The 17512-nt window shown below is 40.6% G+C and overlaps 1 protein-coding gene across 1 annotated transcript in view; it reads left to right on the top strand.

Annotated features, from left to right (window-relative positions):
* Nucleotides 1-1070: 1070 nt before the first annotated feature.
* MYB (v-myb avian myeloblastosis viral oncogene homolog) overlaps nt 1071-17512 on the top strand; it is a 36252-nt gene continuing 19810 nt past the window's right edge. The window contains exons 1-10 of the mRNA XM_011991450.1: nt 1071-1119; nt 4290-4407; nt 6227-6298; nt 8237-8329; nt 8574-8794; nt 10788-11022; nt 12610-12690; nt 13127-13231; nt 14522-14776; nt 15726-16088. Of these exons, the coding sequence (XP_011846840.1) occupies nt 4327-4407; nt 6227-6298; nt 8237-8329; nt 8574-8794; nt 10788-11022; nt 12610-12690; nt 13127-13231; nt 14522-14776; nt 15726-16088 (1506 nt within the window). The 5' untranslated portion in view covers nt 1071-1119; nt 4290-4326. The remainder of the gene's footprint in view (nt 1120-4289; nt 4408-6226; nt 6299-8236; nt 8330-8573; nt 8795-10787; nt 11023-12609; nt 12691-13126; nt 13232-14521; nt 14777-15725; nt 16089-17512) is intronic.

The raw sequence follows: 17512 nt of genomic DNA, 5'->3' as shown, positions 1-17512 counted from the left end.
CGGGGGCACGCGGGGGCGCGCGGGGCGCCAGGCTCCTGGGAGCAGGTGGGAATTCGTTCCGGGATCATCTGAGGGGCTGTCAGACCCTGCGAGGACCTGGAGCCCCTGTCTCGGCAGTAGAAGCAGCTCCAGAGACTGATGAATGGAAGAGTCTTTGCGGGAAATGTATCCGGACGTTGGGAAGCACGCCCTGCGGCTCATTTTGCAAGTTGCATGGGGATACATTTTTATTTAGGGGGAAAAAGAAAGCAGCACGTTCCAGCCAGGGACAGAGCGGTGCCCTCCAGCCCCGGGGACCCTACCAGGTGCCTGGCTTGATGCCACGGGTGTCGGCGACGGATCCGCAGCGTAATTGCTGGATGCATTGAGATATGTTTGGACTTGGAAGTGCAGAGCATATGGCAGATACAGGGAAAATGCTGGATTGTTTAGTAGCTGCAGGTAGTTCATTTAAATTTCATTCATTCTTTATGGAGGCGAGGACCAGTGTCAGCTGACAGGCGGCTGAAAAGCAGATTTTAGGGGGATAAAGGGGCTCTACTTTTGCAAATTGTCTTGAGACCTGGTTTTGGAGGTTCGAACCATTATTCTGTGAAAGGCTTTTATTTCCACTGCAAACATTGCGTGCGCACCTACACACGCCGGCGTCGCACATGTCACTGCACTTAGGGAGGCTCGCTGGGAAGATGGGTGCAATCCCCTCACATTTTTGGCCGGACCGATGGGAAGAGGGAGAGGAGGAGGAGGAGGGAAATCCTCGTCCGAACTGTCAGTTGCTGGCTCCCCAGCCTCCACCGGCCTCTGGACTTCCCCAGCAGCACACGCTGGGGGCTCCCTGCGAGCGGCGGGTGCCGGGGCTAGCTCGGCGGCTGTTGCAGTCGCCACTCGGCTCAAGGGCACCGAGGCCGGCAGCACCTAAGGACGCTGCCGCGCAACCGGGACGCGATCCCCGCGAGCTCTGCCCCCAGTCGAGAGGTCCCTGCGCGGCGCGCACACGTGGGTGCGACTGAGGTCGCCGCGCCTCCTCGCGCCCTCCTTCAGCCGCCTTAGGTCGCCCCGGCCGAGGCGCGGTGACCGGACGGACCCTCGCGAAGGAGTTCTAGGGAGAAGTCCGTGGAGGCAAAGCAAATCCTTTCGCCTTTCCTTAGGTTATTTTATTTTCTCCTACTGGTTTGTTGTTGAGCCTGCGGGCGCTGGTCCCCGCGCGGCGCTGAGAAGTTGCAAAGAGCGTGGGTGGTGACCCTGCAGCAGCACCCGCGGGCTGGGCTGGGCGGGGAGCAGCGCTGGGGCTTGACTGGGCTCTGAGGACTAGAGGGCGACTTGGGGGAGCCCCGGGCTCCCTATGCCTCCCCCGGAGCCTGGTCGCGCGGGGCAGGTGCTGCCCTCGAGGGCTCCACTTTTCGCCTTTAGGACTTAACAGTACAGCTACTGGGGTCGTCTGTATTTTTTTTTTTTTTTCCGAGAGCTGAAACTGGCAGCAGGAGGAGTGAGTCGGGCAGGGGTGCTGGGAGGAGGCGCGGCAGAGGCTCCGCGCCCCGAGGTCTCGGCCGCCCCCGCGGGGCGGGGCCGCGCAGGTTCCCTGAGGCTCCAGGTAGCCCAGAGGGGAGGCGGCCGGGAGGGGCGGGAGCCTTGAACCTGCCTCAGGGGGAAGAGAAACCCGACTGCGGGCTCGGAGCCGTTTCTTGCAAGGGCGAACGTCAACTCGGCAGGGATTATATTAACCAGGTCAGCGAAATGAGTTTGAACCCCTCCGAATCACAGTAGCGGCCACAAGGCACTTCCTCCCGCTCCCCTCCCTCTTCCCAACCCCCAGCACCTCTTTTCTTTTTCGTTTCTTTGCACGGTTTGTTTCCTTGACAGAATGTAATATTCATAGTTGTACTCTTGTAACCACACCGGGTCTAGCAGGTGGGGAGTAGAGTGCATCAACCCTGAAATCAGCCTTTGAAAGTCCTCTGACTGTTGGGTCTGAGATCTCGTCAGAGCAGATAAAGCAAAAGTTATTTCAGGTTCCTTAGAAGAAATTAATCATGCTACTAGGACGACTTAGAGCAAGCAAATCGCATGCAAAGTTCAAAGGCGAGCCTGGGTGCCCAGCCTGGCAGGGAGACTCAGGAACTGGGCGCGTGAGCAGCCCCGGACTCGCCCTGCTGCGTCCTGGCCCCTTCAGGTCCCGCAGAAGTCATTCTCCACCTTGCCCCCAAGACCTTGGTTTTGCACATCTTTGCTTCTGTGCTTAGCTTTTAAGAGGCACAGAAGGACATGGAGGGGGGGGGGGGTCATGTATTAGCGCTGGAAAGTACCTTAGAAATAGGATCCAAGCAAGCCCTTATGTAAAGGCGGGGAACTGAAGTCTTGAGAGAGAGGAAGTGATTTGTCCAAGTCATACAGCAAGGTGAAGGCTAGACTAGAACCTTTGCCTCCAGAACCCTAGTCCTGTTGATTCCCGTGCTCTCACCTGACGTTGGCTGCCCCCTGCGGGCGGCTGAATAGGTTGCTTGTTCCTGGGTTGTTAAACTGCTGCCGAGAGAGGTGCTCAATGACTGCTCTGAAAAATGTCCTCAGTTCTGAAAATGTGACCTCTAGATCCAGCCAAACCTGAAAAGTTAATTCGACTTGAGTCTATGACTGCAGTTTCAGATTCCTCTGGTTTTCTTGGTGTCTCTCACATTTCACAAGGGACTGCATTTGGGGGCTTTCCAAGGAGTTCCCTGTGAATCTTTCAAAAGATGCAGGCTTACACCTCTGGGCTTTATAGCTTTTTTTTTTTTTTTTTGCTTTATTATGTCGTGTTTTATATTTTTGTAATTCTTGTTCAGAAGTTGTTTAGTGCCTCCTGTTGACAGTGGAAGCAGAACTAGGCTATTGTTTCAAAACACAGACACTAAATGAAGGGAATTATTACAGATTATAAATATATATTTCCTGGAGTTTTATTTGGTGGTGGTGGTGGTATTTTAAATTTGGATTACATCATGTCACCATACAACCTGGGCTATCAAATTGTTGCTTAAAATAATAGCTTTAAATTATGAGAACCCCCAATTCAGGATTTTTGGTAAGCACTTTAGCTTGACTTGTAGGGGGCTGGTAATATGCATATGTGAGTTAGTTTGGGAAGACAAAACCTGTAATGAATATAATTTTTCTTTTTTAAAAACGATTTACATTATGACATGGCTTTATATCATTGTTTTTATTGGTCTTAGTTCAATGGGTTTCTCAACATTTCTATGACAAATTTTAGTGAAGTTTCTAAGATAGTATTTTTCCTATTTTTTATAAGAAAAACTATAAAATAAACTGTAAAATTATTGTCATCTAATCAGTATGTGATTAATAAGCAGTAAGCATAGAGTTACATCTTCAAAAGTCATCAAATTTCCTAGGTTAACTGAATAAAAGAAAAAGCTTTTGAAAATAGTAATGAGTTCTTTTAAATCCATGGATTTATTCTGGGGAAATCCCTTCTGGATTAGGTTACGTTTTATAATATTTCAAACACTGTTCTGTCAGAGACAGAAAAAACAAGAGTAAGTAAGACTCTAACAAGTGGCCTGATTATTCACTTAGTTACTCTAGAAACTAAGTATTGTAAACATGGGCACAAGTTGGATCAACCAGGCCTGGATTTGTGAGCAATTTGGTATTAATTTTATTTACAAAACGTTAAATTTTGATCACTCAATGTTCTTATCTTTCCTTAGGTTTTAAAATCCTTTCCTCTTAGATTCTCCTAATCCTCTAGACTTTATGGGATGACTATAATTACGTTTTGGGGTATATTGCTTCTTGATTTTTTTTCTTTTTTTAATAAAACAAAAACCCCATTGGAATAGCATAGTTGAATTGTTTATTATGTTTGAGAAATATTATTTAAACGATGTGACAAATGCCAAAGATTTTGAGTATTCACTTATATAAAGGACATGGGTTCTTGTTCCTTTTCTTGTCCTTAACCTTAAGTTTTCAACTTAAATCTTCACTGGTTGGAAGGTGGCCAAATGTGTAACTTGTCCCTGGTCTAATAGTAACAGCAGGTTCAGACATGCAGGGGAATAGGAAGGTGCCAGGTCCTTGGCCGTATCTGTGGATACCCATAACAGCAGAACCAGTTTACGATACTAGAGCAACAGAATGCAGCAAACAATCTTGTTGTGCAAGTTTTCAAAGTTTTGTCTTCATAACCTTTGAAAAGATTGTTGAGGAGTTTTGTGTAAGTTTTGTAATCCAGTAGTAGTCTAAATCCTCTTGTTTCAGTCCACATCTACCCATTTTTATTTCTGCAGCATATATAGCAGTGACGAGGATGATGAGGACTTTGAGATGTGTGACCATGACTATGATGGGCTGCTTCCCAAGTCTGGAAAGCGTCACTTGGGGAAAACAAGGTGGACCCGGGAAGAGGTAACTAATCATTTTATCAAGACGCAGAAAATAGATAGAGTGTATAATTTATAAAAAACAAAATTTCAACTAAACTACAGGTGCTCAAGCTCCTTAGCAGCCTCTTTGAGATCTTATTCTAGCCCGCATGTGCAGCGTGCCCTACGCCCCCCACTCCATTATATTATCCATTTCCACACTACTTTCAGTTCCTTGAAAGTCCTCTTCTTCTCATTTTAGGCTTCATCTATGTTTCCTTCTGCCTGTTGAGTTCTCATCCTTTTGTCCCGCCTCTTCTTCCTACTTTTACATCACCCATGAAGATATCACCTCTTCTGTGAAGCCATCCCTGGTTTCACCAAACAGGATTGGATGCATCCTCCTGTGATCCCATGCATGGATGCATGTTCTGCTTTATTGTTGCTGGGACATATATCCCTCCTCCAGCTAACTGCAAGTCTGTTGAGGGCAGGGCTCAATGTCTATTCATCTTTGTGTTTCCTGAATTCACAAGTACTTGACTCAAAGTAGGATATTAATAAATATTCTCTCAATAAGTGAATGACTTGCTACTCCCAAAAACAAAACAAACAAAAGAATAAAACACAGCACTCAGAGAACTCATCTTTTTACAGTGTATTCTTTTAATATCCTTGATATATTTCACAGAGCCATCTATATGAAGGTATGTTTTAAAAGCATCCAGTAATGGTTGGAGACATACCTGCTTCCCCTGTTTCTTTTTCAGCTGGCTTATCAAAAGTTTGATTTTGTAGGAATGGAAAAATATTTTAGAAGCAAAATTATTAATATGTGGAGAAAAGTTTCTCTAATGTTCTCAAACATTTTTGCAACTAATTTTAGATGATTCATGTTACAATAAATGGTGTTGGCTCTTCTTCAGTTTCACTGTTCTCTGCTTCATTTAAACCAGAGCTCCTTTTAACAGGCAGGTAGGATTCCCAGAGAGGCTCATAGGAAATTAATATTTTACCTATTAAGATTGTCCACTTGGATAATCCTTATGATACGGAAGTTCTGTTGTCAACATTGGTTTCCTAATTCTTGTGTCTGTATTATACCGGGAACCTCCATTGTGTGTGAATGTTACCTTTGCAGAAACATAAGAAGGAATGCATTTGTAAAGATACTTATGAACTGGTAGGATTGCGAACAGCATATAAACTAAAAGAATGATTAGCTGGAAATGTTTAATGTCTTTTATGTTCTAACACATTTGGCCTATGTAAATCTAACTAATTTTCTTATATAGCCTTCAAGTTTAATTTTTAAAATGATCTTTATTTCTTTATAAAAGGTTAAACTAACTGGAAATATTCTATTTCTTGCTCCAGATCCTATTTATTACATAGGTAAATGTGTACTGAATCTAGCACTGGAATGCATTTTTTCCCAACAGAGTAAAGCAGTTATTTATAATAAACACTCAATATATGCCAGGCATTGTGATAAATGTTTTGCAAAATTGCCTCATGTAATCCCCAGATAACCCTGTTAATATCAGCCTCATGTTAATAAATTGCCTTATGTAATCCCCAAATAACCCTGTTAATTTCCATTTTATAGATGGCAATACTAAGGCCCAGTAAAGTAAAATGGTATACCTGCTTTACACAATTAATAGTTGAGTCAGGATGCCAACTCTGGTCTGACTCTAAATAAATCTATGCTCCCAAGTCAGAGTATTACATTTATATCTGCTGTATTTGGATACTTCAGAGAGATTTTTTATTCTAGATTCGTTCCCTCATTCACTTTAACTTGAACAGAGTTATATAGTAAACGACTGATATCCTAGGATTACCTTTAAATGTCTTAGGATGAAAAACTAAAGAAGCTGGTGGAACAGAATGGAACAGATGACTGGAAAGTTATTGCCAATTATCTCCCGGTAAGTTAGTAATTTTTTCTTATAACGAAAGGAAAGCTTCTCCCAAAGATTTCTATAAAATATTCTAGGAGGGGTTATTAAGATAGTGTATAATTTACTCACATTTAAGAAGTGGGAGAAATGCCCTACCCATAACTTATATTTTATATTATAATGCATATAATTTCTAAATTGATTATTAGAATTTAGATTAGTAGAATCGATTATTATAATTTAGATTATCAAGTTTTAAAAACAATTGCTTCTTGTTTTATCTTTTCATTTATAGGAAAATTAGTATTTTGATGGTTTGTTACATGGTAGATGATTAAACTTGATGTTTCCTCCAAGTCAATTTTTCCTAAATTCCCTATTTTTGTCAATAGCAATACTTTTTTCTTGAGGGTTTAAAATTCTGGAGACCTTTCTTGACTTTATCACATTCCCCCAACCCCTACATCTAAGCAGTTACTAAGGACCCTGGAATTCCTTTATAGTCAGTTCCGTCCTTTTTATTCTCATGGCTGTGCTGAAGGTTGGGCTCCTGCCCTCTCATTTGGACTACTATATAACTTCCTAACTGGCTTCCCCACTTGTAGTTTTCCATTTTTCTTTCTTTTCTTTTTTTTCTTTTTTCTTTTTTTTTTTTTGAGATGGAGTCTAGTCACCCATCTATCCCTCATTACGTACAGACTACAGAACATCCTGTCACCCAGTCACCCAGGCTGGAGTGCAGTGGCGTGATCTCAGCTCACTGCAACCTCTGCCTCCCAGGTTCAAGCAATTCTTGTGCTGCAGCCTCCCGAGTAGATGGGATTACAGGTGCCCGCCACCATGCCTGGCTAATTTTTGTATTTTTAGTAGAGACAAGGTTTCCCATATTGGTCAGGCTGGTCCCAAACTCCTGACCTCAAGTGATCTGCCCACTTCAGCCTCCCAATCCACCTGCTAGGATTGCAGGCGTGAGCCACCGTGCCCAGCCAGTTTTCTACTTTCCCATTCATCCCAAACACCATTGGCAGGTGGAACTTCCTAAAATGCAGCTGTACCTTATCTTTTCAAAACCAACCACAGTGACTTAGAATCTCACAAATTAAGTAAACTGCCTTGACCTGGCACACAGAGGCCCCCTCTATTGCCCCAACTTACAGCTCCAGTTCTGTTTCCTACTTCCTCTCTGTAAGCAGGTTTGCTTGAATTTATTTCTGCTTTCCCTCCTCTGGGCTTTTGCTCCTGGTCTTCCCACCTTCTAGAATGTTCTCCCTTTACATCACCAATTAAAGTTATGTCCATCCTTCAAAGTCCTTATGAAGAGCTCTTCAAGACTCCTCCCAAGGAAACCATTTCTCCTCCTAAGAAGATGCTTCTCTCCTCACTTCAGTATCATTTTGTTTTGGTCTTTTCTTCCAGATGAATCAAATTCAGCCTCTATGATAGTCAGTTATCTACTTGTCTTCTCCTTCTTATAAGATTACAGACTCCTGTAACATAGGACCTATCTTTTATGCATCTGTATTCCTTCTGCAATATAAATACTATGGTCCTGGATTGAAGCACATCTCTTGTTTGAATGGGAAGCAAACTTTAGTCTTTTATGGTGGTTTCCCTGAAAGCCTGACAATGTAGAATCTGTATCAAGCCTTAGGCCATGTAGATACTCTGCGAAAGTATCTGAGGTTAAGGTTAAGTTGGCAGGCACATGTGTAGTATGGTGGTCCTTTAGATCATGTGGCAGGAATGTTTCCCTCAGGAGGCAGAGTGTCTAATTTTAGATGCAACTTTGATGTATTACTTGCGTGTTCTGTAGCCTGTAAGTAATGAGGGATAGATGGGCTCTAAACATGCTCTAAAATGTTCTTAAATATTTTCACTGCATATGGTCTATGTGTGATTCCTATTACAACAAAAAATTCACGTCCTTATCATATCTTTATGGTGGTGCGTACTTTATTTGTCTAGAATCGAACAGATGTGCAATGCCAGCACCGATGGCAGAAAGTACTAAACCCTGAGCTCATCAAGGGTCCTTGGACCAAAGAAGAAGATCAGAGAGTAAGTTCTTTCTTCATTGGTGTGTGAATCATAATTAAGAATATTTCCAAAATGCTGAATATTTTCCTATTTGAGGAAGCAGGTAAAATGGGCAAACAGGAAGTAGAGGACTCTATTCCCATATTTCCAGTGAATGAAAGCAAATTTCGGAAATTTTCTAAAGATCTTGTAACGCTGCAGAATGATTATACTGACTCATTACATAACTTTAAAACATAGGTTATTTTTGTGTGTTTATCTGAAGGTGATAGAGCTTGTACAGAAATACGGTCCGAAACGTTGGTCTGTTATTGCCAAGCACTTAAAGGGGAGAATTGGAAAACAATGTAGGGAGAGGTGGCATAACCACTTGAATCCAGAAGTTAAGAAAACCTCCTGGACAGAAGAGGAAGACAGAATTATTTACCAGGCACACAAGAGACTGGGGAACAGATGGGCAGAAATCGCAAAGCTACTGCCTGGACGGTAATAATATGTCAAAAAATATATTGATCGGGAAGAATGAGGGAGTGGGTATTGAACATTCTGCTTTAAATGTATGGTGAGTAAATTATATTTCATCAGTCGTAAGTGTTTTATTAGATAAACCAGCTACATAGCTTTTAGAGATTGAAGACATCTTAGAGTTTATTTGGTTGAGAACTTCCAGGATCCACCTAACAGTAAGCCCTGGGTGAAGACATTTAACTTTCCCCAGCCTCAATTTCCCCATTTCCAAAGTGAATCATACAGGGCCAGTGTTAGGATCAAGTAAAATGAATGTCAAAGGACTTGGTAAACTATAAAACTCTAAATGCATAGAAAGAAACTGAAGACAGTTTGTCTCTCTAGCAGTTCACATAGCTTATTAAGTGACTCAAAGGAACTCAGCTACCATTTGCCTGATAACCATCATTCATTTCTTTTAATGTTCTTTTTTTAATTATTATTTTTTAGAGACAGAGGCTTGTTCTGTCACTCATGTGTGACAGAGTACAGTGGCATGATCATAGCTCAATACATCCTTGAACTCCTGGGCTCAAGGGATCCTCCCATCTCAGCTTCTTGAGTAGCTAGGACTACAGGTGCACCCCACTACACCGAGCTGATTTTTAAATATTTTTTGTAGAGATGGGGTCTTGCTCTGTTGCCCAGGCTGGTCTCAAACTCCTAGCCTCAAGCCATCCTTTCGACTCCCAAAGAGCTGGGATTATAGGCATGGGCCACCATACCTGGCCACCATTATTCATTTCATTATACCACTTTGCTTAATTTTTTACTTCGTTGATTAAAGAAATAATGTATTTCTTGAATTCTCATACTACTTCCAGGTTTTTAAATAATGGTCAGGGTAATAATGCTTTCTTTTTAAAGAACAAGGCAAAAAAATGACCTCATTATGAGGGATAACTATGGAAGCTCATTTTTGTCTCATTTTTCCCACTTAAAAGGTATATAACAGATTTCGTTACTTTGGAAAGCAATACTTTTAATGATAAATCTTGCATTAAAATGATATAGATAGAAAATATTAAAAATAGTTTTATTCTCGAGCTTCATAATCCAGGAGAAAGTTTATGTAGTATTCTCTAGTGATGCTCCAAAGCATTTGCACCCTTGTGGTTCAGTATAAACTTAGAAATTTCAAGAGGTTGGTAAAAAAAAGGCCTTTACTCCCATATGGCCTGAGAGGATACACTGCTGATTCTTCTCAAAATTAACAGGGCTATTGAACTTCCTCTTTCTTTAGCATACATTCCCCCACCCCCATTGAAATAGAAAAAGGGAGGCTTAAACGGTTTCTTTGAATTGAGAAACTGTTTTCCTGAGAATGGAAAGACTTTAGAAAAAATGCGTTGCCGTTTGAAAATATACTGGGGGTTAGGATCTTTCCCTTCGGGATCCCATTTTCCACTCTCATCTCTGTCTGATTCGAAAAACAGTTGGGGTGGCTTTCAAAGCGTAGGAGGTTTTTTGGTCTCAAAAGTTCTTGCTAGTGCTTTGAGAGATAAAGAGTGAGGTATTCTTCATCAGCAGCATCTTATCATCCACCAAACTTCACCATGTCCCTATCATGGTGTGTAGGCCCTGCTGTGCCACGTTCAAAGGAGTAATTTCTCCAAGGCAGCTGCAACTTTACACGGTGTTAGAGTCTTGTACCGCGACCGGTCAGAATAAACCTGAAGCGTTATTGTATTGAAAGTACTCCTTTACCAAGGAAATGAAATGGTTAAAAGATACTGATATTTCTAGAAAACGACACGCATTCCAGATTGTGTAATTAAGAGAAATCTATGGATTTCTAACTAGGTACTAGAGAAAGCCTGATCTTAGCGGGTGGAGAAGGAAACAATTCAAAAGAGAAAACAACTATTAGGCCCAAGGGAAAGGTCACTGTTAGAAACAGTTTTCTGTCAATTCACTTTAATCTGAATTGAAATTTTTGTTTGTGAAATTTGTGTGATATATTTCTGTGCAGAACTGATAATGCTATCAAGAACCACTGGAATTCTACAATGCGTCGGAAGGTTGAACAGGAAGGTTATCTGCAGGAGTCTTCAAAAGCCAGCCAGCCAGCAGTGGCCACAAGCTTCCAGAAGAACAGTCATTTGATGGGTTTTGCTCAGGCTCCACCTACAGCTCAACTCCCTGCAACTGGCCAGCCCACTGTTAACAACGACTATTCCTATTACCACATTTCTGAAGCACAAAATGTAAGCCATTCCTGAGAATCTAGTTTAATGAGAGAGATGGCTAGTTTAGCCCCAGGTGATAATCATATTTTGCAGTTGTATACTTTTCAGAGAACTTCCCTGAGCATGATCATGGCCAGTCTTCACCTATGCCCTTTGAAGTAGATAGGATGTAGGTATTGTTTGTTACCCCTGGTTTATGTCTCCAGAAACGAGGATGGTAAGTGCTTTGCCCAGGGTGACACAGCTCATAGAGATAGTGCTGACTAGAAAACGAGCTGTCTGATTCTAACTTGCTGCTTCAAATCTAATTGGAAGGCAACCTTTGAATGTAAATTTACTTAAGGTACTATTGAAGAATAGGGGAATGGAGTCGTCGCATTTGTAGATGTAATGTTTTTCTCTTCCAAAATGTAAAGGGAAGGTAGTATTATGTTTAAAGAGGAGAGAGTTTGACACTGAAATTCAGTGGTTATGGTATATTCCATTCTGGTAGTGATCAGGCAGACATGTCTTAATTTATTCACTCAGTAAATGTTTACCTTCTTACTCTGAGCCAGGAGCAGAACTTTGTGACATTCATTTTCTGATGTCTCCTTTCAGTCTCCATTGGATCAGTGTGATCCCTTCCTTATTTCTAGTATTTATATTTAGGGAAAGGGATAATCCATAATAGGTGGAAAAATAAGAAGAAAGGGAAAAAAAAATTGAGAAACTTTAATCTTAAGACCAACAATAATAAATGATGAAACGTACCCAAGAATAGAGAGCTCATATGCAAATTATATGCAAAGCATGTTCTTAAATAGTTTTTATTCTTCTCTGTTCGTGGATTTGACTACAAACTTTACAGAAAGGTCTCAGATGAATAAATTGTCATAAGTCCTGTGCTTTTTATTAAAACTCAAAATTATTCCAAGAAAAAAAAAAATATATATATATATGTTTTGAGACGAAGTCTCGCTTTGTCGCCCAGGCTGGAGTGCAGTGGCACCATCTCGGCTCACTGCAAGCTCCGCTTCCCGGGTTCACGCCATTCTCCTGCCTCAGCCTCCGAATAGCTGGGACTACAGGCGCCCGCCACCACGCCCAGCTAATTTTTTGTATTTTTAGTAGAGATGGGTTTCACCGTGTTAGCCAGGATGGTCTTGATCTCCTGACCTCATGATCCGCCCGCCTCGGCCTCCCAAAGTGCTGGGATTACAGACGTGAGCCACCGCGCCCGGCAAGAAAAATATTTTTATTTACCAACAGCTGGTACCATCAGTTTTTCCCATAGAAACAATTTTCAAACATTCATTAATGTATTTTAGAATATATTTTTTGTTGTTTTTTTCATTGTGTTTTTCTGTAATTAAGGAACACATCCCAAAATTTAAAGTGCTTGTCAGCACTTCCCAAGGATTGATGAGGACTTTACATTTTTTTCACTATGTTCCTTTAGCTGTTTAGCCATTTCAAAGGCCTGGCTAAATTTCACATTAAAAGGTTTTTTAAAATTGTTTAGTGTATTTTATCAGTGAAGTGTTTTTTTCTCTCAGTCCCAGAACAAAACCTCAGCATATGTAGCCTGAATGACGTGGCCTTTGTTTTGTCTTTTCCATCTAGGTCTCCAGTCATGTTCCATACCCTGTAGCGTTACATGTAAATATAGTCAATGTCCCTCAGCCAGCTGCCGCCGCCATTCAGGTAAGATCATTGATCATTCACTGTTCAAAGCACCATTTTTAAGAAATCCTTATTTCTTTCATCTAAACACGTATTTTCACCTGAGCAACTGAAGTAAAAAGGAAAAGGAACATGGAGAGGAGAGCAGAGTCTTGGCCAGCAATCTATTAATCTTGTCTTCTAGAATGAGTTTGCTCTAGAGTTTTCTGATTCTTTGATGTTGCAAGATGAAATAACTCATCAGTCAGCATCTACTCTTGTCTGAGATTCCACATCACTCCCTTAAGTCTGAAATAACATTCACAAAGACTTCTGTAGGAGCCAATTTGGTTGGTGTTGTTTTCACAGTGAGGCTCTTTGGCCTGTGTGGTACCTCATGACCATATTGGCTACACCTATTGTATTTGCAGCTTCCAGTCAGACCTTTGTCTTTATTTCCCTTACCTTGTAATTTCAGAGACACTATAATGATGAAGACCCTGAGAAGGAAAAGCGAATAAAGGAATTAGAATTGCTCCTAATGTCAACTGAGAATGAGCTAAAAGGACAGCAGGCGCTACCAGTAAGACTGTCGTCATGTGCTTGAATGAGGGGATAGCAGCTTTGCCTCAGTTTACCTAAGCACTCTTCTCTTCTAAATATTACACTTACCAAGGCTCTATATATCCTTTCAGAATGTCTCAACGCAAGAAGTTGCTTGTAGTAAAATGTAGTTTGTATCAGAATATATGCTGATTAAATTGGAAGCCGTCTTTTTGTAATTGCAATAAAAATGCAATATCCACTTATGATTGTTATCATCAATTTTTTTTTTCTTCAGAAGGACTATAATCAGTTTAAAGACTAGCAAAGATAAAATGAATGAAAATCTGCATTTTCTACAGAGCTATGTATATGGTACCATTTTGGTTTTTTTCTATTATTTTGTTAACCTATATTTTCATATTTTATAATTTCAGATATGATTTGATGCAGGTTCAGTATATACATGTAAAAGTTTATATATAAAACCTCTTCATAAATAACATTAGCTGCTCTCTTTTATTTGCACGTGTGAAAGTGATGTGGGCCATTACTGAATTCTGACATCTTCTTTAGCGACTAGACAGCCAACTGGGATGGCTCCTTGTGCTTTGTAACATATATAGTTAACCAACAAAGACAATAAAAGAGAAGTGATGCCCAGTAGGTGTTCCTAGGGGTAAATTTATTTTTGTTAAATAATAAGATGATTATGTGCACATGCTAGTTCGACCACTTTTTAACTTTAGTTAATGTTTTGCAATTTCTCCTGTTGTGTGGTCATACTGTAAGGAGACTTCTGTTAATTTGCTCTTCTGCTTTCCTAACCACGTTGTTCTGGCAGTGCTTCACTGCATCAATGCAATCTGTAGCATTAGAAAGGGATAGAAGCAACAAGAATATGTGTAGATCAAAGCAACTCTGCCTCCTGAGTCCTCTAGCTTTTTTGTGGTTAGAATGCAAATAGGACAGTTCTTCAGTTCTTCACTCACAGCAAGCATTTATGGACCTTGGCAAATTATATTAAAGTGGAATTTTAAAACAATACGAGAATTATACTTCGAAATATAGACCTATGATTTGACGTTTTTACAAAATTATAGCAAGGTAATCATATAGTAGGTACAACCTCTAGCACTATTAAAAACAGGGTCTTGCATTGATAAAAGGAAACATCTTGACAACTGTTTCATAGGCGTAAGTTTGGGATGATGCAACTACTCTTATCTTTCCTCCAACAGCATCTGATACCTTGTGCAACTTCATTGCTAAGTTCCTTCTCCCTTTCTTCTCTCCTCTCTTTATTTCTACACCCTTCCCCCTTCCTTAGACACAGAACCACACATGCAGCTACCCCGGGTGGCACAGCACCACCATTGCCGACCACACCAGACCTCATGGAGACACTGCACCTGTTTCCTGTTTGGGAGAACACCACTCCACTCCATCTCTGCCAGCGGATCCTGGCTCCCTACCTGAAGAAAGCGCCTCGCCAGCAAGGTGCATGATCGTCCACCAGGGCACCATTCTGGATAATGTTAAGAACCTCTTAGAATTTGCAGAAACACTCCAATTTATAGATTCTGTAAGTAGAATTGTGAAGGGAAGTTAACGATTCTGGAAGATCAATTAGAAAACCCATTTCTTAAATCATTGCCATTTTCTATAGCCAAGATTTTGTTAGCATGTATTAATGTAAAGGTAGAAGTATGATTTTCATCTTCATTCGTATGTTTTTTCAAAGATCTGATTTCATAGCCTACCGAGACAAAAGTATTTATAAATACTTACAAAACAGGACTTTTGAAGGAAGAGTTTTTTTCACATTTTCACACTTTTCCTTCAAAAGTCATATTTTTAAAAATAGTCAAATTGATGACTTACAAAGCAGAGCTTGGATTATGGGAATGGAATGGTGTTTGAGTTACTTTTAACTTTTTTTTTTTTTTTGCTTCATGGTGCTTCTCTAGAATTTTATCTTGCTTTTGAATGGCACATTAAGGGTTTGCTTACTCAGAGCTGAAAGCCATCTTTTAGTGTATTTGAAGTGAAAATCAGCTTCTTGGTCATACCTGGCTCTTTCCACAAAATGCTGATTATTGATTACTGGTCCTATTGCTTCACTGAGATGAATCATCTTTAGTGAAACAAATTTGTATTCAGCACCTCCTCAGCAAACACTTGGTTCCTTTCCCAGTTGGTTAAAAAGCATTTATTGCACTCATTGGATAGGAGATGACCATTGCCGTAATATGCTGTCTAGAAAAGGTCTTCATTTTGCTTTCCATTGCATGCAGATGTAGAGTGTCGGGAGGTCCCTGCAGCACATCAGAGGGCCAGCCTCGAGGCAGCCCACTAGACCCCGCTCTACTGCAGTATAACAGAGCAACTGCTCATCTTGAAGCTGTTGCTCAAGAAGCCAAACCAATGGGCCCAGTGTTTGCTTTGCGTTGAGCATCTCTCTCTCAGTGCTGTGTTTCAGGTGATGATGGCACACACTGTCTCAAAGTTCTGTGCCTCCCACATTGTTTCAGGATTCTTCATCATGGTGTGATCTCAGCAGTTTTGAATTCTTTGAAGAAGCAGATTTTTCACCTAGCCAACATCACACAGGCAAAGCCCTACATCTTCAGCAGAGAGAGGGCAATGGGACTAGACCTGCAGGAGAACCTAGCCCAAGGGTGAACAAACGTATGTTGAGTGAGAGTTCACTTGACCCACCCAAGGTCTTACCTCCTGCAAGGCACAGCACAATTCCGCTGGTCATCCTTCGAAAAAAACGGGGCCAGGCCAGCCCCTTAGCCACTGGAGACTCTAGCTCCTTCATATTTGCTGACGTCAGCAGTTCAACTCCCAAGCGTTCCCCTGTCAAAAGCCTACCCTTCTCTCCCTCGCAGGTAGAACACAACTTCTGCACAGCTGTTACTCATTTTCAACAGACACCTGAGCCTTAATAATCTAGAAACTAATACTTCGGAACAAATGACTAATTACTGCTGCCTTCGCTGATTTCATTCCGTAGTTGAATCTAGCTGTTGCTAAGTTATACTGCCTTCCAAAGTTTAGGCTGTCTGCAGGCTAACTGTTGATTTTGGCATCATTCTCTCTCTTTTACTTTTTGGGTGGTTTTGAAAGATAGTTGCATGAAACGTACTTTTATTTCCTTCAACACTAGAGTTTAACATTTCTGTCCCTTTCTTTTTCTCCCATCTGATCCCTCCCTTTAAAATTGTTAACATCATCTCTGCCTCATTGTTCATTTATTTTTATGCGATTCACTGACCCGGGGAGGAGGGAACCAAATTGTGTTTATATAACATTTGGGGTGCAACTAGAAAATTTAAAGGTTCCAATTCATCTTTAAGTGGAAGAGTTTGGGAAGAAGAGGAGAAACAAATGCTTAAGGAAAAGAACATATTTTTAATTTCAGTTTCTCAACATTGGCTTTTTTGAGTTGTGCCATGCTATTTTACTAGTGCAGTTTTTGCCAACGAATATTTTTATTTCGTACAGCTTTTTCTAAGGCATGAAAATTACAATGCTTATCAGAGATTTGTGTTCCTAAATTATTTAAATAATTAAATTTAGTAGGTAATTTGGTACTTTAAAACATTTTTCCAGTTGTATCTGTTGAATTTGTTTTAAGAACAGATTTAGGTATGATATAGGTATATACATTTGGGAAACACTAAATCAAACAAAAAGTTAAAAGTAGGTTTCTTAGCTGGGCATAGTGGCATGGGCCTGTAGTCCTAGCTACTGGGGAAGCTAAGGTGAGAGGATCGCTTGATCCCAGGAGTTCAAGTTCAGTCTGGGGAATGTAGCAAGACCCCATTTCTTTAAAACCTTTTTTTTTAACTGCAGGCCTTCTCAGAGTTATTAATATGCTGTTGTGCCTTGTGAATTTCCAGGGGAAGATTACAATATGTTGTGTTTCCCAAATTTATTTTACCTTGGAATTCTTTATGGAACACCTAGTTTTTTCCCAGAACTTTAGTGTTCTGAGAGACACAGTTTATTATTCAAGAATTTTCCACATAATGTAAACCTTTTGTAATACTAATTTTGGTTCATATATTATTAAAGAGAAAAAACAAAGTATGAAAGGAAACTATTAATTATTAACTATTATTTTCCCCCAAATCACTAAAGCCTTTTAAATGTTAAGAAAGAACACATCTCATTATCTTTAATGATAAGCGTCATTTATTGAGAATATTTTCTCACAGTTTTGCAAGTTTTTCAGCATTGACCCTAAATTTTATTTCTTGGAAACCACACCCAAATCTTGGGTGCTCAGTTGAAATAAAACAATACCCTA

Source organism: Mandrillus leucophaeus, unplaced genomic scaffold (genome assembly GCF_000951045.1).
Source record: "Mandrillus leucophaeus isolate KB7577 unplaced genomic scaffold, Mleu.le_1.0 Scaffold396, whole genome shotgun sequence".
Classification (NCBI taxonomy): domain Eukaryota; kingdom Metazoa; phylum Chordata; class Mammalia; order Primates; family Cercopithecidae; genus Mandrillus; species Mandrillus leucophaeus.
This window is presented reverse-complemented; position numbering and strand designations above follow the sequence as displayed.